This window comes from Drosophila serrata, unplaced genomic scaffold, assembly GCF_035046125.1.
Source record: "Drosophila serrata isolate PLE 108 unplaced genomic scaffold, ASM3504612v1 contig_165, whole genome shotgun sequence".
NCBI lineage: Eukaryota > Metazoa > Arthropoda > Insecta > Diptera > Drosophilidae > Drosophila > Drosophila serrata.
The window spans coordinates 1,426,155-1,451,906 of NW_028257063.1; the positions used below are offsets into that span (position 1 = coordinate 1,426,155).

General features: G+C 33.3%; 1 protein-coding gene and 1 long non-coding RNA gene across 4 annotated transcripts in view; one reads left to right on the forward strand and one right to left on the reverse strand.

Annotated features, from left to right (window-relative positions):
- Positions 1 to 25,752, forward strand: part of LOC147644494 (uncharacterized) — a 194,250-nt gene that overhangs the window by 90,061 nt on the left and 78,437 nt on the right. The window lies entirely within an intron of this gene.
- The window catches only part of side-V (sidestep V), a 50,496-nt gene continuing 38,629 nt past the window's right edge, over positions 13,886 to 25,752 (reverse strand). The window contains exons 5-14 of the mRNA XM_086826957.1: positions 25,408 to 25,652; positions 23,373 to 23,445; positions 22,018 to 22,169; positions 21,753 to 21,960; positions 21,560 to 21,690; positions 21,233 to 21,386; positions 20,155 to 20,898; positions 18,667 to 18,966; positions 17,872 to 18,281; positions 13,886 to 15,793 (exon numbers count right to left, since the gene is read on the reverse strand). Coding sequence (XP_086683083.1) covers positions 15,194 to 15,793; positions 17,872 to 18,281; positions 18,667 to 18,966; positions 20,155 to 20,898; positions 21,233 to 21,386; positions 21,560 to 21,690; positions 21,753 to 21,960; positions 22,018 to 22,169; positions 23,373 to 23,445; positions 25,408 to 25,652 — 3,017 coding nt within the window. The 3' untranslated portion in view covers positions 13,886 to 15,193. The remainder of the gene's footprint in view (positions 15,794 to 17,871; positions 18,282 to 18,666; positions 18,967 to 20,154; positions 20,899 to 21,232; positions 21,387 to 21,559; positions 21,691 to 21,752; positions 21,961 to 22,017; positions 22,170 to 23,372; positions 23,446 to 25,407; positions 25,653 to 25,752) is intronic.

Here is a 25,752-nt window from a genome sequence, read left to right on the forward strand (position 1 = left end):
TTTTAAAAATTAAAACTGGGTATCCAGATTTGTTATCCTTTAAAAAAGGAACACAGAAAGGCTTTCTGATTTAAAATTACTAAATTTTTGGCTGAGTTATGAGATTTTTAATCTGCGATTTGTAGAAAAAAATTGTCATATAAAAAAATATATAAATATACCTGCTCAAAGAATGCTGTTAAATTTTAAGCAATTTATGTTTTTAAAATAAAAAACGGGGTATGCAGTTTTGTTAGCCTGTTAAAAAAGAACACAGGAAGGCTTTCCGATTTAAAATTAGTACATTTTTGGTTTAGTTATGAGATTTTTAATCTTTAATTAGAAGAAAAAAATTGTCATATAATCGTGAACAAAGAATGGTTTTATAAATTTAGTCAGAAGCTTATAATGCAGTGAAGGAGTCATTTCCGACCCCATAAATCATATATATTCTTGATCAGCATAAAAAGGCGAGTCGAACTAGCTATAAATTAAGAAAAAATATTTTTTTTCAATTTGATCGATTTTTGCAAAAAAAGATAAGGGGTACCATCATTAAAATTTTCAAAAATTGCCTAATTTTTACGTTTTTAACTGAGTATGCATATTTGTTAACATATAAAAAACAAGCATAGGAAAGCTTTCCGAATTAAAATTAATGCATTTTTGGCTGAGTTATGAGATTTTTAATCTGCGATTTGTAGGAAAAAATTGTCATTTAAAAATACTGATAAATATACCTGCTCAAAGGATGCTATTATAATTTTAGTTATTTTATGTTTTTAAAAATTAAAACTGGGTATCCAGATTTGTTATCCTTTAAAAAAGGAACACAGAAAGGCTTTCTGATTTAAAATTACTAAATTTTTGGCTGAGTTATGAGATTTTTAATCTGCGATTTGTAGAAAAAAATTGTCATATAAAAAAATATATAAATATACCTGCTCAAAGAATGCTGTTAAATTTTAAGCAATTTATGTTTTTAAAATAAAAAACGGGGTATGCAGTTTTGTTAGCCTGTTAAAAACGAACACAGGAAGGCTTTCCGATTTAAAATTAGTACATTTTTGGTTTAGTTATGAGATTTTTAATCTTTAATTAGAAGAAAAAAATTGTCATATAATCGTGAACAAAGAATGGTTTTATAAATTTAGTCAGAAGCTTATAATGCAGTGAAGGAGTCATTTCCGACCCCATAAATCATATATATTCTTGATCAGCATAAAAAGGCGAGTCGAACTAGCTATAAATTAAGAAAAAATATTTTTTTTCAATTTGATCGATTTTTGCAAAAAAAGATAAGGGGTACCATCATTAAAATTTTCAAAAATTGCCTAATTTTTACGTTTTTAACTGAGTATGCATATTTGTTAACATATAAAAAACAAGCATAGGAAAGCTTTCCGAATTAAAATTAATGCATTTTTGGCTGAGTTATGAGATTTTTAATCTGCGATTTGTAGGAAAAAATTGTCATTTAAAAATACTGATAAATATACCTGCTCAAAGGATGCTATTATAATTTTAGTTATTTTATGTTTTTAAAAATTAAAACTGGGTATCCAGATTTGTTATCCTTTAAAAAAGGAACACAGAAAGGCTTTCTGATTTAAAATTACTAAATTTTTGGCTGAGTTATGAGATTTTTAATCTGCGATTTGTAGAAAAAAATTGTCATATAAAAAAATATATAAATATACCTGCTCAAAGAATGCTGTTAAATTTTAAGCAATTTATGTTTTAAAACTAAAAAACGGGGTATGCAGTTTTGTTAGCCTGTTAAAAACGAACACAGGAAGGCTTTCCGATTTAAAATTAGTACATTTTTGGTTTAGTTATGAGATTTTTAATCTTTAATTAGAAGAAAAAAATTGTCATATAATCGTGAACAAAGAATGGTTTTATAAATTTAGTCAGAAGCTTATAATGCAGTGAAGGAGTCATTTCCGACCCCATAAATCATATATATTCTTGATCAGCATAAAAAGGCGAGTCGAACTAGCTATAAATTAAGAAAAAATATTTTTTTTCAATTTGATCGATTTTTGCAAAAAAAGATAAGGGGTACCATCATTAAAATTTTCAAAAATTGCCAAATTTTTACGTTTTTAACTGAGTATGCAGATTTGTTAACATATAAAAAACAAGCATAGGAAAGCTTTCCGAATTAAAATTAATGCATTTTTGGCTGAGTTATGAGATTTTTAATCTGCGATTTGTAGGAAAAAATTGTCATTTAAAAATACTGATAAATACACCTGCTCAAAGAATGCTATTATAATTTTAGTTATTTTATGTTTTTAAAAATAAAAACTGGGTATCCAGATTTGTTATCCTTTAAAAAAGGAACACAGAAAGGCTTTCTGATTTAAAATTACTAAATTTTTGGCTGAGTTATGAGATTTTTAATCTGCGATTTGTAGAAAAAAATAGTCATATAAAAAAATATATAAATATACCTGCTTAAAGAATGCTGTTAAATTTTAAGCAATTTATGTTTTTAAAATAAAAAACGGGGTATGCAGTTTTGTTAGCCTGTTAAAAACGAACACAGGAAGGCTTTCCGATTTAAAATTAGTACATTTTTGGTTTAGTTATGAGATTTTTAATCTTTAATTAGAAGAAAAAAATTGTCATATAATCGTGAACAAAGAATGGTTTTATAAATTTAGTCAGAAGCTTATAATGCAGTGAAGGAGTCATTTCCGACCCCATAAATCATATATATTCTTGATCAGCATAAAAAGGCGAGTCGAACTAGCTATAGATTAAGATAAAATATTTTTTTTCAATTTGATCGATTTTTGCAAAAAAAGATAAGGGGTACCATCATTAAAATTTTCAAAAATTGCCAAATTTTTACGTTTTTAACTGAGTATGCAGATTTGTTAACATATAAAAAACAAGCATAGGAAAGCTTTCCGAATTAAAATTAATGCATTTTTGGCTGAGTTATGAGATTTTTAATCTGCGATTTGTAGGAAAAAATTGTCATTTAAAAATACTGATACATATACCTGCTCAAAGAATGCTATTATAATTTTAGTTATTTTATGTTTTTAAAAATAAAAACTGGGTATCCAGATTTGTTATCCTTTAAAAAAGGAACACAGAAAGGCTTTCTGATTTAAAATTACTAAATTTTTGGCTGAGTTATGAGATTTTTAATCTGCGATTTGTAGAAAAAAATAGTCATATAAAAAAATATATAAATATACCTGCTTAAAGAATGCTGTTAAATTTTAAGCAATTTATGTTTTTAAAATAAAAAACGGGGTATGCAGTTTTGTTAGCCTGTTAAAAACGAACACAGGAAGGCTTTCCGATTTAAAATTAGTACATTTTTGGTTTAGTTATGAGATTTTTAATCTTTAATTAGAAGAAAAAAATTGTCATATAATCGTGAACAAAGAATGGTTTTATAAATTTAGTCAGAAGCTTATAATGCAGTGAAGGAGTCATTTCCGACCCCATAAATCATATATATTCTTGATCAGCATAAAAAGGCGAGTCGAACTAGCTATAAATTAAGAAAAAATATTTTTTTTCAATTTGATCGATTTTTGCAAAAAAAGATAAGGGGTACCATCATTAAAATTTTCAAAAATTGCCAAATTTTTACGTTTTTAACTGAGTATGCAGATTTGTTAACATATAAAAAACAAGCATAGGAAAGCTTTCCGAATTAAAATTAATGCATTTTTGGCTGAGTTATGAGATTTTTAATCTGCGATTTGTAGGAAAAAATTGTCATTTAAAAATACTGATAAATATACCTGCTCAAAGAATGCTATTATAATTTTAGTTATTTTATGTTTTTAAAAATAAAAACTGGGTATCCAGATTTGTTATCCTTTAAAAAAGGAACACAGAAAGGCTTTCTGATTTAAAATTACTAAATTTTTGACTGAGTTATGAGATTTTTAATCTGCGATTTGTAGAAAAAAATAGTCATATAAAAAAATATATAAATATACCTGCTTAAAGAATGCTGTTAAATTTTAAGCAATTTATGTTTTTAAAATAAAAAACGGGGTATGCAGTTTTTTTAGCCTGTTAAAAACGAACACAGGAAGGCTTTCCGATTTAAAATTAGTACATTTTTGGTTTAGTTATGAGATTTTTAATCTTTAATTAGAAGAAAAAAATTGTCACATAATCGTGAACAAAGAATGGTTTTATAAATTTAGTCAGAAGCTTATAATGCAGTGAAGGAGTCATTTCCGACCCCATAAATCATATATATTTTTGATCAGCATAAAAAGGCGAGTCGAACTAGCTATAAATTAAGATAAAATATTTTTTTTCAATTTGATCGATTTTTGCAAAAAAAGATAAGGGGTACCATCATTAAAATTTTCAAAAATTGCCAAATTTTTACGTTTTTAACTGAGTATGCAGATTTGTTAACATATAAAAAACAAGCATAGGAAAGCTTTCCGAATTAAAATTAATGCATTTTTGGCTGAGTTATGAGATTTTTAATCTGCGATTTGTAGGAAAAAATTGTCATTTAAAAATACTGATACATATACCTGCTCAAAGAATGCTATTATAATTTTAGTTATTTTATGTTTTTAAAAATAAAAACTGGGTATCCAGATTTGTTATCCTTTAAAAAAGGAACACAGAAAGGCTTTCTGATTTAAAATTACTAAATTTTTGGCTGAGTTATGAGATTTTTAATCTGCGATTTGTAGAAAAAAATAGTCATATAAAAAAATATATAAATATACCTGCTTAAAGAATGCTGTTAAATTTTAAGCAATTTATGTTTTTTAAAATAAAAAACGGGGTATGCAGTTTTGTTAGCCTGTTAAAAACGAACACAGGAAGGCTTTCCGATTTAAAATTAGTACATTTTTGGTTTAGTTATGAGATTTTTAATCTTTAATTAGAAGAAAAAAATTGTCATATAATCGTGAACAAAGAATGGTTTTATAAATTTAGTCAGAAGCTTATAATGCAGTGAAGGAGTCATTTCCGACCCCATAAATCATATATATTCTTGATCAGCATAAAAAGGCGAGTCGAACTAGCTATAAATTAAGAAAAAATATTTTTTTTCAATTTGATCGATTTTTGCAAAAAAAGATAAGGGGTACCATCATTAAAATTTTCAAAAATTGCCAAATTTTTACGTTTTTAACTGAGTATGCAGATTTGTTAACATATAAAAAACAAGCATAGGAAAGCTTTCCGAATTAAAATTAATGCATTTTTGGCTGAGTTATGAGATTTTTAATCTGCGATTTGTAGGAAAAAATTGTCATTTAAAAATACTGATAAATATACCTGCTCAAAGAATGCTATTATAATTTTAGTTATTTTATGTTTTTAAAAATAAAAACTGGGTATCCAGATTTGTTATCCTTTAAAAAAGGAACACAGAAAGGCTTTCTGATTTAAAATTACTAAATTTTTGACTGAGTTATGAGATTTTTAATCTGCGATTTGTAGAAAAAAATAGTCATATAAAAAAATATATAAATATACCTGCTTAAAGAATGCTGTTAAATTTTAAGCAATTTATGTTTTTAAAATAAAAAACGGGGTATGCAGTTTTTTTAGCCTGTTAAAAACGAACACAGGAAGGCTTTCCGATTTAAAATTAGTACATTTTTGGTTTAGTTATGAGATTTTTAATCTTTAATTAGAAGAAAAAAATTGTCACATAATCGTGAACAAAGAATGGTTTTATAAATTTAGTCAGAAGCTTATAATGCAGTGAAGGAGTCATTTCCGACCCCATAAATCATATATATTTTTGATCAGCATAAAAAGGCGAGTCGAACTAGCTATAAATTAAGATAAAATATTTTTTTTCAATTTGATCGATTTTTGCAAAAAAAGATAAGGGGTACCATCATTAAAATTTTCAAAAATTGCCAAATTTTTACGTTTTTAACTGAGTATGCAGATTTGTTAACATATAAAAAACAAGCATAGGAAAGCTTTCCGAATTAAAATTAATGAATTTTTGGCTGAGTTATGAGATTTTTAATCTGCGATTTGTAGGAAAAAATTGTCATTTAAAAATACTGATACATATACCTGCTCAAAGAATGCTATTATAATTTTAGTTATTTTATGTTTTTAAAAATAAAAACTGGGTATCCAGATTTGTTATCCTTTAAAAAAGGAACACAGAAAGGCTTTCTGATTTAAAATTACTAAATTTTTGGCTGAGTTATGAGATTTTTAATCTGCGATTTGTAGAAAAAAATAGTCATATAAAAAAATATATAAATATACCTGCTTAAAGAATGCTGTTAAATTTTAAGCAATTTATGTTTTTTAAAATAAAAAACGGGGTATGCAGTTTTGTTAGCCTGTTAAAAACGAACACAGGAAGGCTTTCCGATTTAAAATTAGTACATTTTTGGTTTAGTTATGAGATTTTTAATCTTTAATTAGAAGAAAAAAATTGTCATATAATCGTGAACAAAGAATGGTTTTATAAATTTAGTCAGAAGCTTATAATGCAGTGAAGGAGTCATTTCCGACCCCATAAATCATATATATTCTTGATCAGCATAAAAAGGCGAGTCGAACTAGCTATAAATTAAGAAAAAATATTTTTTTTCAATTTGATCGATTTTTGCAAAAAAAGATAAGGGGTACCATCATTAAAATTTTCAAAAATTGCCAAATTTTTACGTTTTTAACTGAGTATGCAGATTTGTTAACATATAAAAAACAAGCATAGGAAAGCTTTCCGAATTAAAATTAATGCATTTTTGGCTGAGTTATGAGATTTTTAATCTGCGATTTGTAGGAAAAAATTGTCATTTAAAAATACTGATAAATATACCTGCTCAAAGAATGCTATTATAATTTTAGTTATTTTATGTTTTTAAAAATAAAAACTGGGTATCCAGATTTGTTATCCTTTAAAAAAGGAACACAGAAAGGCTTTCTGATTTAAAATTACTAAATTTTTGACTGAGTTATGAGATTTTTAATCTGCGATTTGTAGAAAAAAATAGTCATATAAAAAAATATATAAATATACCTGCTTAAAGAATGCTGTTAAATTTTAAGCAATTTATGTTTTTAAAATAAAAAACGGGGTATGCAGTTTTTTTAGCCTGTTAAAAACGAACACAGGAAGGCTTTCCGATTTAAAATTAGTACATTTTTGGTTTAGTTATGAGATTTTTAATCTTTAATTAGAAGAAAAAAATTGTCACATAATCGTGAACAAAGAATGGTTTTATAAATTTAGTCAGAAGCTTATAATGCAGTGAAGGAGTCATTTCCGACCCCATAAATCATATATATTTTTGATCAGCATAAAAAGGCGAGTCGAACTAGCTATAAATTAAGATAAAATATTTTTTTTCAATTTGATCGATTTTTGCAAAAAAAGATAAGGGGTACCATCATTAAAATTTTCAAAAATTGCCAAATTTTTACGTTTTTAACTGAGTATGCAGATTTGTTAACATATAAAAAACAAGCATAGGAAAGCTTTCCGAATTAAAATTAATGAATTTTTGGCTGAGTTATGAGATTTTTAATCTGCGATTTGTAGGAAAAAATTGTCATTTAAAAATACTGATACATATACCTGCTCAAAGAATGCTATTATAATTTTAGTTATTTTATGTTTTTAAAAATAAAAACTGGGTATCCAGATTTGTTATCCTTTAAAAAAGGAACACAGAAAGGCTTTCTGATTTAAAATTACTAAATTTTTGGCTGAGTTATGAGATTTTTAATCTGCGATTTGTAGAAAAAAATAGTCATATAAAAAAATATATAAATATACCTGCTTAAAGAATGCTGTTAAATTTTAAGCAATTTATGTTTTTTAAAATAAAAAACGGGGTATGCAGTTTTGTTAGCCTGTTAAAAACGAACACAGGAAGGCTTTCCGATTTAAAATTAGTACATTTTTGGTTTAGTTATGAGATTTTTAATCTTTAATTAGAAGAAAAAAATTGTCATATAATCGTGAACAAAGAATGGTTTTATAAATTTAGTCAGAAGCTTATAATGCAGTGAAGGAGTCATTTCCGACCCCATAAATCATATATATTCTTGATCAGCATAAAAAGGCGAGTCGAACTAGCTATAAATTAAGAAAAAATATTTTTTTTCAATTTGATCGATTTTTGCAAAAAAAGATAAGGGGTACCATCATTAAAATTTTCAAAAATTGCCAAATTTTTACGTTTTTAACTGAGTATGCAGATTTGTTAACATATAAAAAACAAGCATAGGAAAGCTTTCCGAATTAAAATTAATGCATTTTTGGCTGAGTTATGAGATTTTTAATCTGCGATTTGTAGGAAAAAATTGTCATTTAAAAATACTGATAAATATACCTGCTCAAAGAATGCTATTATAATTTTAGTTATTTTATGTTTTTAAAAATAAAAACTGGGTATCCAGATTTGTTATCCTTTAAAAAAGGAACACAGAAAGGCTTTCTGATTTAAAATTACTAAATTTTTGACTGAGTTATGAGATTTTTAATCTGCGATTTGTAGAAAAAAATAGTCATATAAAAAAATATATAAATATACCTGCTTAAAGAATGCTGTTAAATTTTAAGCAATTTATGTTTTTAAAATAAAAAACGGGGTATGCAGTTTTGTTAGCCTGTTAAAAACGAACACAGGAAGGCTTTCCGATTTAAAATTAGTACATTTTTGGTTTAGTTATGAGATTTTTAATCTTTAATTAGAAGAAAAAAATTGTCATATAATCGTGAACAAAGAATGGTTTTATAAATTTAGTCAGAAGCTTATAATGCAGTGAAGGAGTCATTTCCGACCCCATAAATCATATATATTCTTGATCAGCATAAAAAGGCGAGTCGAACTAGCTATAAATTAAGAAAAAATATTTTTTTTCAATTTGATCGATTTTTGCAAAAAAAGATAAGGGGTACCATCATTAAAATTTTCAAAAATTGCCAAATTTTTACGTTTTTAACTGAGTATGCAGATTTGTTAACATATAAAAAACAAGCATAGGAAAGCTTTCCGAATTAAAATTAATGCATTTTTGGCTGAGTTATGAGATTTTTAATCTGCGATTTGTAGGAAAAAATTGTCATTTAAAAATACTGATACATATACCTGCTCAAAGAATGCTATTATAATTTTAGTTATTTTATGTTTTTAAAAATAAAAACTGGGTATCCAGATTTGTTATCCTTTAAAAAAGGAACACAGAAAGGCTTTCTGATTTAAAATTACTACATTTTTGGCTGAGTTATGAGATTTTTAATCTGCGATTTGTAGAAAAAAATAGTCATATAAAAAATATATAAATATACCTGCTTAAAGAATGCTGTTAAATTTTAAGCAATTTATGTTTTTAAAATAAAAAACGGGGTATGCAGTTTTGTTAGCCTGTTAAAAACGAACACAGGAAGGCTTTCCGATTTAAAATTAGTACATTTTTGGTTTAGTTATGAGATTTTTAATCTTTAATTAGAAGAAAAAAATTGTCATATAATCGTGAACAAAGAATGGTTTTATAAATTTAGTCAGAAGCTTATAATGCAGTGAAGGAGTCATTTCCGACCCCATAAATCATATATATTCTTGATCAGCATAAAAAGGCGAGTCGAACTAGCTATAAATTAAGATAAAATATTTTTTTTCAATTTGATCGATTTTTGCAAAAAAAGATAAGGGGTACCATCATTAAAATTTTCAAAAATTGCCAAATTTTTACGTTTTTAACTGAGTATGCAGATTTGTTAACATATAAAAAACAAGCATATGAAAGCTTTCCGAATTAAAATTAATGCATTTTTGGCTGAGTTATGAGATTTTTAATCTGCGATTTGTAGGAAAAAATTGTCATTTAAAAATACTGATACATATACCTGCTCAAAGAATGCTATTATAATTTTAGTTATTTTATGTTTTTAAAAATAAAAACTGGGTATCCAGATTTGTTATCCTTTAAAAAAGGAACACAGAAAGGCTTTCTGATTTAAAATTACTAAATTTTTGGCTGAGTTATGAGATTTTTAATCTGCGATTTGTAGAAAAAAATAGTCATATAAAAAAATATATAAATATACCTGCTTAAAGAATGCTGTTAAATTTTAAGCAATTTATGTTTTTAAAATAAAATACGGGGTATGCAGTTTTGTTAGCCTGTTAAAAACGAACACAGGAAGGCTTTCCGATTTAAAATTAGTACATTTTTGGTTTAGTTATGAGATTTTTAATCTTTAATTAGAAGAAAAAAATTGTCATATAATCGTGAACAAAGAATGGTTTTATAAATTTAGTCAGAAGCTTATAATGCAGTGAAGGAGTCATTTCCGACCCCATAAATCATATATATTCTTGATCAGCATAAAAAGGCGAGTCGAACTAGCTATAAATTAAGAAAAAATATTTTTTTTCAATTTGATCGATTTTTGCAAAAAAAGATAAGGGGTACCATCATTAAAATTTTCAAAAATTGCCAAATTTTTACGTTTTTAACTGAGTATGCAGATTTGTTAACATATAAAAAACAAGCATAGGAAAGCTTTCCGAATTAAAATTAATGCATTTTTGGCTGAGTTATGAGATTTTTAATCTGCGATTTGTAGGAAAAAATTGTCATTTAAAAATACTGATAAATATACCTGCTCAAAGAATGCTATTATAATTTTAGTTATTTTATGTTTTTAAAAATAAAAACTGGGTATCCAGATTTGTTATCCTTTAAAAAAGGAACACAGAAAGGCTTTCTGATTTAAAATTACTAAATTTTTGGCTGAGTTATGAGATTTTTAATCTGCGATTTGTAGAAAAAAATAGTCATATAAAAAAATATATAAATATACCTGCTTAAAGAATGCTGTTAAATTTTAAGCAATTTATGTTTTTAAAATAAAAAACGGGGTATGCAGTTTTGTTAGCCTGTTAAAAACGAACACAGGAAGGCTTTCCGATTTAAAATTAGTACATTTTTGGTTTAGTTATGAGATTTTTAATCTTTAATTAGAAGAAAAAAATTGTCATATAATCGTGAACAAAGAATGGTTTTATAAATTTAGTCAGAAGCTTATAATGCAGTGAAGGAGTCATTTCCGACCCCATAAATCATATATATTCTTGATCAGCATAAAAAGGCGAGTCGAACTAGCTATAAATTAAGATAAAATATTTTTTTTCAATTTGATCGATTTTTGCAAAAAAAGATAAGGGGTACCATCATTAAAATTTTCAAAAATTGCCAAATTTTTACGTTTTTAACTGAGTATGCAGATTTGTTAACATATAAAAAACAAGCATAGGAAAGCTTTCCGAATTAAAATTAATGCATTTTTGGCTGAGTTATGAGATTTTTAATCTGCGATTTGTAGGAAAAAATTGTCATTTAAAAATACTGATAAATATACCTGCTCAAAGAATGCTATTATAATTTTAGTTATTTTATGTTTTTAAAAATAAAAACTGGGTATCCAGATTTGTTATCCTTTAAAAAAGGAACACAGAAAGGCTTTCTGATTTAAAATTACTAAATTTTTGACTGAGTTATGAGATTTTTAATCTGCGATTTGTAGAAAAAAATAGTCATATAAAAAAATATATAAATATACCTGCTTAAAGAATGCTGTTAAATTTTAAGCAATTTATGTTTTTAAAATAAAAAACGGGGTATGCAGTTTTGTTAGCCTGTTAAAAACGAACACAGGAAGGCTTTCCGATTTAAAATTAGTACATTTTTGGTTTAGTTATGAGATTTTTAATCTTTAATTAGAAGAAAAAAATTGTCATATAATCGTGAACAAAGAATGGTTTTATAAATTTAGTCAGAAGCTTATAATGCAGTGAAGGAGTCATTTCCGACCCCATAAATCATATATATTCTTGATCAGCATAAAAAGGCGAGTCGAACTAGCTATAAATTAAGATAAAATATTTTTTTTCAATTTGATCGATTTTTGCAAAAAAAGATAAGGGGTACCATCATTAAAATTTTCAAAAATTGCCAAATTTTTACGTTTTTAACTGAGTATGCAGATTTGTTAACATATAAAAAACAAGCATAGGAAAGCTTTCCGAATTAAAATTAATGCATTTTTGGCTGAGTTATGAGATTTTTAATCTGCGATTTGTAGGAAAAAATTGTCATTTAAAAATACTGATAAATATACCTGCTCAAAGAATGCTATTATAATTTTAGTTATTTTATGTTTTTAAAAATAAAAACTGGGTATCCAGATTTGTTATCCTTTAAAAAAGGAACACAGAAAGGCTTTCTGATTTAAAATTACTAAATTTTTGGCTGAGTTATGAGATTTTTAATCTGCGATTTGTAGAAAAAAATAGTCATATAAAAAAATATATAAATATACCTGCTTAAAGAATGCTGTTAAATTTTAAGCAATTTATGTTTTTAAAATAAAAAACGGGGTATGCAGTTTTGTTAGCCTGTTAAAAACGAACACAGGAAGGCTTTCCGATTTAAAATTAGTACATTTTTGGTTTAGTTATGAGATTTTTAATCTTTAATTAGAAGAAAAAAATTGTCATATAATCGTGAACAAAGAATGGTTTTATAAATTTAGTCAGAAGCTTATAATGCAGTGAAGGAGTCATTTCCGACCCCATAAATCATATATATTCTTGATCAGCATAAAAAGGCGAGTCGAACTAGCTATAAATTAAGAAAAAATATTTTTTTTCAATTTGATCGATTTTTGCAAAAAAAGATAAGGGGTACCATCATTAAAATTTTCAAAAATTGACAAATTTTTACGTTTTTAACTGAGTATGCAGATTTGTTAACATATAAAAAACAAGCATATGAAAGCTTTCCGAATTAAAATTAATGCATTTTTGGCTGAGTTATGAGATTTTTAATCTGCGATTTGTAGGAAAAAATTGTCATTTACAAATACTGATAAATATACCTGCTCAAAGAATGCTATTATAATTTTAGTTATTTTATGTTTTTAAAAATAAAAACTGGGTATCCAGATTTGTTATCCTTTAAAAAAGGAACACAGAAAGGCTTTCTGATTTAAAATTACTAAATTTTTGGCTGAGTTATGAGATTTTTAATCTGCGATTTGTAGAAAAAAATAGTCATATAAAAAAATATATAAATATACCTGCTTAAAGAATGCTGTTAAATTTTAAGCAATTTATGTTTTTAAAATAAAAAACGGGGTATGCAGTTTTGTTAGCCTGTTAAAAACGAACACAGGAAGGCTTTCCGATTTAAAATTAGTACATTTTTGGTTTAGTTATGAGATTTTTAATCTTTAATTAGAAGAAAAAAATTGTCATATAATCGTGAACAAAGAATGGTTTTATAAATTTAGTCAGAAGCTTATAATGCAGTGAAGGAGTCATTTCCGACCCCATAAATCATATATATTCTTGATCAGCATAAAAAGGCGAGTCGAATTTTCAATTTGATCGATTTTTGCAAAAAAAGATAAGGGGTACCATCATTAAAATTTTCAAAAATTGCCAAATTTTTACGTTTTTAACTGAGTATGCAGATTTGTTAACATATAAAAAACAAGCATAGGAAAGCTTTCCGAATTAAAATTAATGCATTTTTGGCTGAGTTATGAGATTTTTAATCTGCGGTTTGTAGGAAAAAATTGTCATTTAAAAATACTGATAAATATACCTGCTCAAAGAATGCTATTATAATTTTAGTTATTTTATGTTTTTAAAAATAAAAACTGGGTATCCAGATTTGTTATCCTTTAAAAAAGGAACACAGAAAGGCTTTCTGATTTAAAATTACTAAATTTTTGGCTGAGTTATGAGATTATTAATCTTTAATTAGAAGCAAAATATTGTCATATAATCGTAAACAAAGATTGGTTTTATAAATTTAGTCAGAAGCTTATAATGCATTGAGGGAGCTATTTCCTTACCTTATCTTGATTTTTTCAATCATAAAAACTACATAATGTTATACACATTTTGTTCACTTATTTTCACTTGGTTTTGCTCATTTGCAAATATTAAGTTTAATTGTACATTAAAAATCGGGACTGAACGTAAATTACTTAATTTTCGAAACACAAGAAATAAATATAATCAAGGGGTTAATTAAGAATATAAAGTTAAACATACTTAAAGAGTCGAAGGTCCTTAAAACTAAATTTCATTCTCAAGTTTTTTCGTTTCCATTTTTTTAGTGTTTGTATTCGATTTGTTTTTCCAATTTATAATTCGAGTCACAATTCAATTTGATTTTGTCATTGAAGAAGCACTTTGCATGTTGGGTTCGTTGATGGTGGGAAGTAGGTGTAAAACGGGTTGTAAGTTCGATGAAATTGAATTGGGAAAAAGGGGGTTCTTCTGGGGGGCAGGTTGTTGGTTTTGCGCACTTTAATCTTGGATACATACAGATCATTTATATATATATATTTATATTCGTACTATATAGAGCTGAAAAAGTAGTTGTCGACAACAGATGCTTATAAAATTTCATTTCACATTTAACAAAGTATGATTCGATGCACACATACACGCCACACCATATCCATATATCGTATTGTATCGTATCGTATCGTTTATAATATATATATATATATTTATGTAGTTTGCGCCTATTTCAGATGTCGTGTTGTGTGGTTGTGCTATATGTTTTTCTTTTATAGAGATATGCCATTAAATTCTGTAATTTTATCATAGGGATAGTCTTTTCGTAGATTCGCAATGTGACTAACTAAGTTCAATTTAGTTTAGGCTACAACTAGTTTAAGTATTAGCAGACCTGATCCTAAATTAGGTTACATATATACACATCTATATAGCTTAACTAATTGCGATTAGTACTAGTTTTTTTGTTTTGTTTTGTTAATTTCACAAGCATAGCTCATTATGTTTCTCGGTTTTTTTTAGCGCACAAAGACAGATTCTCGATTTGTTTAAACTAAATAAATGCCTTTCTCTTTGTGGGTTCGAAAACAATGCTAAATCCTTTACATTCTGGGCTTTAACTATATATATATATGTTTAAGATTTCTAGTTTAGTTTTTCCAGCTGCTACTTTTGTTTTGTTTTTTTTTTTTGTGGAAGTCTTGTCGATGGAGCTTACCTACTATAATACAGATTTTGGGATTCAGTTACCTCTGCGACAGTTCCTTAGGGTATTAAGTATATGTTCCTTAGACAATGGTGGTGCGCTCGGCGCCCAGAGTGGTGGTGGTGCACGTACTGCTCCCCCCGATGCACACGATCTGACACTTGACGTCCTCTTTGGCTAACTCTCAGGAGCTCACCGTCTCGTAGTTCCCAAGGCCGCCGCTCATCAGGAGCGGCGACTGCACCCCCACGGTGCCCATTCCGCCCAGCGTGGTGCTATATGTGGCGGTCTGGGACCGTGGAGAGGTCAGCAGCGACTGAGCCGCCCCGATGGTAATGTTGCCACTGGTCACCGAACTGGTCAACGCCGCCGAGATGCCACCGCCTCCATGGAGTCCATGCAGGCTACCGGGATGTGGCAATGTATTACACGCCCCGCCGACTACGAGACCACTGCCACCGCTGCTCCCATTGGTCTGCAGCGATCCATTGGATTGGCCACCCAGCAGGGGCATTGTGCAGGTCGTGGTGGATCCATAGGGGGAGGTGGGCGAGGTCCTGGTCTCGTACGCCGGCAGGTGATAGCCAGTGGCTCCCGCCGAGGTCACCGTTGCACCGCTGCCGGCGCCACCTCTGCCCGGGATGCGGGTGTAGATATTGGGGGGCGTCCGCGTGGACAGCAGGGGCGGCGGAGCGGTGTAAACAGGTCGCTGAACGGCAGGAGCTCGCTGGGGTGTGTTATACAGGCTGAAGGCAGGGTTCGTGGTTAGCGATAGCTCACCGTACTGTGGAAAATAAAGGGGAAAAAGCAAAAGCGGGATTAGGAAATTGTTTACAATCGTTAAGGGAAATATTTAAACATTATTTTAAATGGTAAGGAGAGTCATATTTCTATGATTTGCTTACAATGTACAAGCAAGTTTCCTCTTGAAAAGATCTCACTCAGATCTTACTCAGATCTTTGTCTCCCAGAATCACAAAAGGGAATCACAGGAGGAAAATCTTTATAAGATCGCTACGTTTTTAGCCTAATGTTCCTTCTCTGGCTTAAATCATTTCCCAGAAACCCTCGTTTTAAATAATAAATACGCTTCCCAATTGTTAATGCTTCCTTTCCGTACTTCAGGCTTCATGCTTTTAATTAAAAACTATAATGAAAAGCCCTACATTTATCACAGCCTTTTGATTTATTTAGCCTTTTAATTAGCCGCCCCCCCACTTGGCTATCTCTCGGTAATTTCTCACTCTCCTCCCTTCAACTTTGATGGGAATTCTCCACGCTCGTCCTTTTACACAGTTATGACGAACAAACTGAACTGAACTGAACTGGAACTGAACTGAACGCTGACGAAAACAATTTCTAATCGAAAAGTTGGCCAACTGACCCACACAAACACCAGGAACTTCTAATGAGCTTGTTACGAACTCTCAGCAACTCGGAAGGGACGACCGGACCTAAAATTTAACAAAAAGCCAAGCTAAACACAAAAAGCTAAACATTTTTGGAACTTTATGCTGTCGACGACAACGACGACGACTACGACTGGCAACAAAAACATTTTGCTCATCAAAATTTGATGCCCCACTTCCCAAACAATTCTCGAAAACCCAAAAAACCGGATAAAAAATGAAACCAAACAATGATAAAAATTTAAGCAAAACTGTACTGGGATGTGGACTGGACACTGGAGGAAAAGTTTTGGCGGGTCAGCAACTTGTTGTTGTTGGTGGGGAAAACAAGGAAACTAATTTGTGTAATTTATTTACGGTTTCTGGCTAATTGAGGGATGGAAATATGTACAAAAGGGGGCAGAGGAGAGGTCGAAGCTTGGAAATATTCCTTTAGGGAGGCGAGTTTTTCCTGTTGCTTAGAAGGTTATGTTTGTAGAAGGTTTAATGTCAATAGAAATTTGAACTTGAGTTAATAAACTTGAGATTCTTTTAAATAACTAAGTTTGAAAAATTTGCATTCTTTGAAACGATGCTTATTTTTATGTGACAATTTTTATCGACAAATCAAATTTGAAAATCTCATAACTCAGCCAAAAAGGCATTAATTTCAATTCGGAAAGCGTTCCCATGTTAGTTTTTATTAGGTTAATAAATCTGTATACTCAATTTAACATTTAATGAAATTGAATTTTTTTCGATTTTTTGACAATTTTAATGATGTAACCCCTTATGAAAAATTGAAAATTTGGAAAAAATTTCAAAAATTTATTTTTCAACCGGAGATGGCTAGATCGATTCGGCAGTTGATGCTGATCAAGAATATATATGATCTATAGGGTCGGAAATGACTGCTTCTTGAGTTACAAGCTTCTGAATGAAATTATATTAAGGGTAAAACATGTTAAATATTTTACAATCAAGCTTCTATTCATCCTGCTCTAGCATTAAAAAAAAGTTATATATTCTTAAGAAATTCTACACATGTTTAGATATTTAACTCCGTTTTCTAAATACCAGAAAAGCATATAAAGATATGACTTGGCTATGTTTATTTGAATATATTCACCTTTAGTGTTCGCAAAAACAAGCTATTTTCTCATGTTATCAATACATGAAATGCACATAACCCTTCTAAAAACCTAAAATCCAAACTAAACACACGTCAAGCACCCATAAAACAAAATCAAATACCATATCAATCCCTTGAAAAACCCCCTTTAATCTTCGGCCAGCGGGAAACGCTTTTAAAGCGAGAGCCTGAAAGTAGGCAACACCAGTAGGCGCCTCTTTGTGAGCGGCGTGAACCATTCACAATATGCAAACTGGAATCAGTAATCGGGAAATGGGAAAAGTCGGGAAATCTGAATCTGAAAAAAAAGAGATAGCGGAAAATGCAAACAATGAAACTCACCTGTTTGCCAAAGGTGGGCGACAACGATGGCGGCGGCGGGGAGGCGGTATTAATCCGCGTCGGCGGGGTGTACAAAATCCGTTGCGATTCCATATTCAATCGATCGAAGGCCTTCTCCTCCTGATGGAATTCGTCCTCGCTGTTGGCCTCCTGGGGCACCACATCCGGGTTTTTGTCCTCCAAACTGGAGTGGCTGCCCATGTTACGGGAAAGTGGCTCCGCACTGCCCTTGTCCGCCTCGGTGGTGGTGGCCTCGCCACCATTCCCATGCCTCCGCCCGCCGCCGCCCCGTTTGCTGCGGAATTTGATAAAGATCACCACGCAAATGGCCACCAGGATGAGTGTGGCAATCACACCGACCAGGGCGCCCAGCAGGGGTGTCAGCTGCACCAGCACTGCCGTCGATGAGGCTGCAGCACATCCCACGCGAAAATGTCATGCAAAATGGAAAGCAGATATGGGTGGAAAATTGTGAAAAATCGTGTGACAAAATGCGGACAAGCAAGGATAACAATGGCATCGGGGGGAACAAGCCGCCACCTGCCATTATTTTGAGGGCCAAACAATGGGAAACAAGAACGACCAATTAAAACGGCAAAGTAGTCAATAAGCTGGCAAATAGACAATGCCAAAATAGTTTGAAAGATGTCACAAATTGCAAGTTTTGGGGGTTTAAATCAAAAGTGCAATTAATATTTAATTGTAAGATATTTTAAGTGAGAAACTCCGGAAAATGTAGCTAGGGGAACCTGTTACCCATCAAACTTGCACAGGTAACTCCAATGTACAACTCACCTGTCCGCAGCAGAGGCGCCGACAGTGTACGTCCTCGCAGGCGATATGCCACTTTGCTGGCTCCCTGGGCATTCACGGCCGTTATCCGGATGACGAACACCGAATCGCTGGGCAGACGCTTCACCGTAAACTCCGGGTACTTGTAGGACGCATTGTACAGTATCTGGCGGTTCAGTTCGTCATAGATCTGGGCATGAAAGTGCTGGGGTATGCCACCATCATAGCCGGGAATGCATTGAATCTGCAGGGAATTGGCTGTGGCATTAAAGGCCGAGCAGTTCTTCACGGGTTCGGGTAGATCTATATTGGGGAAAAGGGGTAATAAAGGGGATTTTTCTTTATGACTTTGGTTGGGGAAAATATGAGGGGTAGATATTCATAAAAATATCAAGATAATAGAATGATAAACCTGAACTAAGCTGTCTTGGAAAACCTCATTAGCGAAACCTACGTCTTTCTTGTATCTGGAATGTATTTTGGCTAAGTTTCTGTTATGTTTATATTAACTTTTCTTTACAAGATACTTCAAAAACCCACTATTCCTTTGTCATTTCTTTCCTGGCTTTATCTCTTGATAGAGAGACTCTTTTTCCTGATCTTTCCCTGGCCAAAGTTTTGCCTCTCTTGCCATTTGATGGTTTCTTTTTCCGTTAAAATTTCCACTGGTTTTTTTGGGCCATGGCCAGCAGCGTTGCTTTTATAAATAAATGATGTACCCTGGCAATTTATTGCATTTGATTATCAGATTATCGTGGGTCGCACACGCACACACACCGATTGCTGCAGCAGAAGTTGTTGCAACAGCAGCAGCAGCAGCAGCAGTAGCATCAGGCAAACATGCAGATGGCGTTGGTAAACATGGCTTTTATTGCTGTCAGGGACAAAATGGGACGGACTCTTAACCCCTTGACAACCGTTGGACAGGCGCTGCATCGCGTTAAATTGCCACCTGGCACAGGTTGGATTGGATTGGGTGAGGCAGCCGGAGCAGTTCCGCACAAATGTAAATAACGAGCCGAGATTCACTCTCCGCCAACCGTACGTGCTGCGTGCAACAATTATCTACTGACCAGGACGAGGACGAGGACGAGGACGAGGAGAGCAGCCGAATTGAGTAAACATGTTGGCCACGCTCTCTCGATGTGAAATTAATTAAATTTTTCCTCAAATACTCTATGAAATGTGGGGTTTCTTAGCTTAGCGATATCTCTAAAGATGCATCAAGAAGATTTAAACTATTTCAAAAAGTATCTCTAGGGTTTAGTTAATATCTTTTGATGGACTTTTACTCCTAGCTTATTGATCCCCTTGAAAGTCATTTTCGCTAGTCTTTCTAATTTATTATTTAATAGAAATGTTACCCAAAAAAAAGTGTATTTGGAGGTATCTCCTACACTTTACCCACTGACTTCCTGATTTCCAACCAGCTACCGGAAGAAGCTTTCTTTATCTTGCGTCTACTACGCGTGGACGGAGTGGAAAACTCACCTGCCGGCTGGATGTGATACCAGCAGGGTTGACTGTGGCCCATCGGACTGCTGGCCACGCAGGAAATGGCGCCGAAGGACTCGTAGCTATCCACGTGATAGCTGTACACGTTGTTCAGCGGCGGAGCAGCGGTGGTTGTCGGGGGCGTGACCACACCGCCACGATGATGCTGCTGCTTGTGCAGGGCCGAGAGTCTCTTGCGCTCCGCCAGCTGGATGGCGGAGGAGGACAGGGAGGATGAAGGGTGATGCGTGTCCGAGATGGAGCCACCGGACTGGAGATGCTGTTGGTTCTGTTGCTGGGATGGCTGCTTCCGCTGCAGCTGCTTGTTGATCTCAACGTGGTTTTTGTGCACCATATTGGAGTAGACCATTTGAGTGTACGGCAGCTCCCCCTCATTCTCCTCCTCCTCCAGCTGCTCGCCGTAATACTCGTCCTCATCCTCAAACCTCACGGCTGCCATGCGTCCGTGTCGGCCGTGGAGCAGGCGCTGCTGCATTCCGTGCGAGTGCTTCCGCTTGCTCCGCTGATAATATCCGTTCGGAGTCGAGTCCAGGCCGGAGGCCAGCATCATCGGTACAGCTCCCAGTTGGGGCAGCTCGATGAGGCTCTCCAGCGAGTTGTTGAAGTGCCACTTGTAATTTAGATTATCGAGTGGATTGGCGTCCACCTCGCAGGTGATGTTGATTGTCTGCTTGAGCGCGGCACGTATAATCGTTGATTCCGACTTGCAAACGGGTGGATCTAAGGGTGGGAATACACAGAGAGAAATGTATAACAAATCGAAGTTAGTTTAGGATAGTATTGGGTATAAGTAAAGCATCAAAAGAACCTCTCAATTCCTAATGTTCCTATCTCTGAGGTTGCAGTTACACTCTTTGTTATCTGTTTTTAAATTCTTTCCTTAACATTCTTTACTTTAATTGAAATTATTATTTATATATTCATTTAAAATAGCAAAATCACACTATATTTTCTCTCAATGCACCATTCAAGTGCTAAAGTTAAGTGAGTTGTGTGTTGCAGAGTTAAGGTGGAAGGCGTTAGGTAGGCAGGTGGTTTTGTGGGTGGCACTTACACTTCACATCCAAGTAGACTTCGTTGCTGGACACACTGCCCTGCAGGTTGGTGGCCCTGCAGAAATACTGGCCATGCGAGGATTTCGAAATTCCCTGCAGGACGAGCGTTTGGTTGGAGATGATGATGCCGCGGGAGGAATGCAGTTGCTTGTCCTGCGTTAAAGGGGGGGAAAATAAATATTATTCAATTAGTGGTCATTGTGGGTGTTGAGGTTCTGGCGTGCTCTGTAATTTAATTAGAGGAAATTGTGTGGTAAAAATAGGATTTACCTTCACTTTTGTATGTTTTATTTACTTTGTGATATTTAAACAATCATAATACTCACACTGTGATACCACTCGACTCGAGTTATACCCGGATTGGCCTTCACATCGCACTCCAAATAGACATCGGAGCCCTTGAGCAGATTATTCGGATCGAGTGGAGCTCCCAGATTCAGGTTGACAATAGGTGCATCTGCATGAAAGATAAACTCTTGTTATTCTGTTGTAACTCTCTTAGTTTCAAGTAATCCTTACGTGTCACATTCAGCACTCGGGAGTCCTTGAGATGCAATCCTGTATGTCCATTGCCCATGGTGGTCATCACAGTGGTGTGTCCTTCGTGGAGTTGCTGCGAAGTGATTCCAGCACTCAGGGAAATGGAGCAAACCACCTGCCTTTCATTGTCCTCGGGCACGGGTATTAACATTAGCTCCGATATGGTTGTATTGCCATCAGAGGAAGTCTATAAGGTTTTATATATATTATGACTAATTATTGTTGTTATTAACGAAAGACTTACGGATGCTGTGGCTCCTTTTACGGGCTGTCCCGCCTTGGACCACATAATTATGGGTGGCGGACGAGCTCCTATGGCCGTGCAGGTCACATGAGTCCTTGTGCCCGCCACTACGGCATGGTTTAGTCCTTGCAAAAGCAGACTGAGAGGGGGAACTGAAGGGGAAAATAGCCACAATTTTAGTTAGATTTTTATCAGTCTTAATTGTGGTTCTATTAAGGTAATTGCCTGGTAAACTAATTCTAAAGCGTTTATATTTCTTATTAAAAAGGGGTTTTATCAGTGGTTTATTTATATAATGAAAATACTTTACTAAAGCCTTTAAATTGTAGTTTCCTGCGCTTTTTTTCTAGTTGAGATTTACATTTTTTATCAAGAGTTTAATATGACAATTTTGTCTAGAAATTCAATTAGAAAATCTCATACCTAAGCCAAAAATGCATTAATTTTAATTCGGAAAACGTTCCTATGTTTGTATTTATTAGGATAACAAATCTGCATACTCAATTTAACATTCACTGAAATTGAATTTTTTTCGATTTTTTAAAAATTTTAATGATGTAACCCCTTATGAAAAATTGAAAATTTGGAAAAAATTTCAAACATTTATTTTTCAACCGGAGATGGCTAGATCGATTTGGCTGTTCATGCTGATCAAGAATATATATGATTTATGGGGTCGGAAATGACTCCTTCACTTAGTTTCAAGCTTCTGACTGAAATTATAATAACCTGAATATTTGAATGATTCCTTTAATGGCTTTCATCTTAACCCCCCTTTATTATTCACTAGTTACTCAGCTTAACCCATTATGGTTCGTCCTGTCAAGGCTACCACTGATTATCATTGCCATATTTAGTTATTCAGGCAGAAGGACACCGCGCAAATTCCGCTGGCAAATTCTCGTCTCTCGGCTGTCGCTTAATTTCCTGCACATCTATAGCCCAACCTTTATGGCAATGTTCATTATTTATGACACATTTTATTATGCCCATCACTGGTGGATATATATATATATGTATGTATATATACATATTCCGTGTAACCCGCTGCCCCACTCGGGGGACTCACAATGCGATTAGCATAGCCACCCAGAGGCCCCGCCGCATAACCATAAATGCAGGGATGTGGATAAATATGCGAGCATTCGTGGTCGGCTCTGTGTGTGAGTGTGTCCTTGCGGCGGAATGACAAAACTTTAATTACATTAATTTCCATGAAAATGTCACGCCCACAAAACAATAATCCCAGAGCCACCACCACCACGAAAACTGACCTTCAACTCTGGGCCACAGAATACATATTTGTATGTATATATTTTCGCTTTGCATTAAATGGAAATTCAGGAGGTACTTACGATTCATGTCGAGGATAACTTTCTTGGTCAGAGCTGGGACCACATGGCCATTGGTGGCCTGGCAGGTGTACATCTGTAAGAGAAAAGGAAATCGAAACCCGATGATTTATGCTCATTACAATAATTGCCCCATTTACTAATAATAATAAAATATGGAACCAATATCGATGATAAATCAACCTGCTGCTGCTCAACATTTAATTTTAATTGCGGCAAATGTGTATTGAGCACGCAACAACAGCAACACAGGACTGACTAATCAATTATGCTTTCGGCAAAAGCACAAAGCACAAAGCACAAAAGAGTTCAATAGGTTGGCTAGAGTATAGTATCGAATATCATAAATTCCCCTGCTGTCCTCCCAGGTAATGTGATACTCTCACTCCTCCTTGGGTCGTCGGACATTTTATTATTGTCGTGTGTCTCTGTGTTGCCTGGCAATAAAAATATTTGCATAACTTTTGGGTTCGTCGGACAGCGCCGCCTGGCAAGTCTCGTTTCGATTGGAAAATTAGGTCATAAATTTCTATTCGGTTACACAACAATATCTAGACCTAAATATAGGGTCACTCAGGGGGGTCCCGGGGAGTAGTTCTGTGAGACGTGTTTGTTATGGCATCGAACGGTTTTCCAAACTATTGAATTTAAATCGATTTAAAACCAAACGCTTTTTCGTTTTATTCCCTGCCTGCAATTTATATTTTTTTTTTAGCATTTTATTAAAGATTAAATTGTTTTAATATGCTGTTATATTATTACTTTTTGCTGGTGCTTTGTGATGCAGAAATTTTCCATTAGCTGTTGGCGTTAATTAGGTCATTAAATACTATGGGTTTTTTTTTAAAGATTTTTCGCTTTAATAAGATTATTAATTAACTTTTTATTAAAGTATATATAGTTTATTTGCTGTTTCAGCTGTTTATTTGCCTTTAGTCATACATTTTATTTAGTAAATAAATGTATTTCCATAACTCTTTTTCTAGTCCAAAGTAATTTATTGCTTTTAACTCATATTTTGACTGCTGTAATCATGGATTTTCCTCTAATTTTTCACCCTAATCCCTTTTCTATCAAATATAGTCTGATATCTTCTATGATTTCTCCTACTCTCTGTGCAGTTTAAGCTAATAACTTTTGGTATTACACGAACAGCGCTCAAGTGATTCCACTCAAGCCATTCATTCATAACACAAAAGAGACCTGACCCAAAGACCGCCGGCTCACAATTTGTTCTGTGGCAAAAGAGGTTACTGGAGGGTTAGAGGAGGAGGACGGAGAAGGGAGGAGGCTATAAGCCGGGGCGGAGGCGGCGGAAACCGACGGGATCCTGAATGGCGGGATTAGCGCTGCCTAACAATAATGTTCATTACACGGGCCAAGAGAAAAATCGGCTTAGAATCAACAACAGAACACAGGAGAGCCACAGAAGAGCATCGCATTTCTGCTGGAGGGGAATTCTCTGGGGGGGAAATGGGGAATGAGGATGGGGGATTCCCTGGAAACCATCACCACAAACCACCCAGGGGAACAATTCCCAATGCAGGCGGTTGCATTTGATTCCCATTATGGCCCATTGTACGGGGCGCTGTCATTAATGGCGGGAAGGTGGCCCACAGACCAAAAGCTGCCCTTTTGTGGCCGAAAATAAATGGCCAACTGGCAGTCAAGTGAGCTAAGAGCGGTGAGAGCTGAACTGTTAACTTGGCTTTTATAAAGCTGGAAAATATACCTTCCACTTGGTTCTTGGTTGGAAAACTAAAAAGTATTAATTGAAGAATTTAAATCCAAGAGTTTTTAAAAGAACCCTCTACTCTCTAATCAATTAACCAAATTGTAATTCATAAGTAAATCTGTAACCTTTTCTATTATCAGTTTTCTGACAACACTGATGATGGAGCATTGGTATTGTGCTAGAAGATGCTTTGTCCCATGGTCGTAAATAAGGCTTACGATATTGAGAGCAAACCTGACTCCCTTCTCCTTCTCCCATTTTTCCATACAAAAATAGCTACAATAAAGGCGGCTGATGACTTACCGTTAGCAGATCCTTCCGCTGAATGTTTTTCAGTCGCAGGATATTGCGAACAGAGCCATCGGGCAGGACCTGAAAGGAGTCATCGATCAGGGCATGCTCACGCCACCAGGACACCCTTGGCGGTGGCACTCCACCGCTGGACAGGCAGGTCAAATCGATGCTATCGCCCTCTAAATAGGGTCCTGCGGTCTGGTCCCGTATCTCGGCACCATGATGATCCATTATGATGAGCTTGGTGGGGGGAACTAAGAGGAGATTGGGATTAAAACAGGTTTATAAGTATTTCTGGAGCATAAAGCTTGTTCTTAACTCTTTTTTAACATGTTCTTTTTGTATAAAATAAGG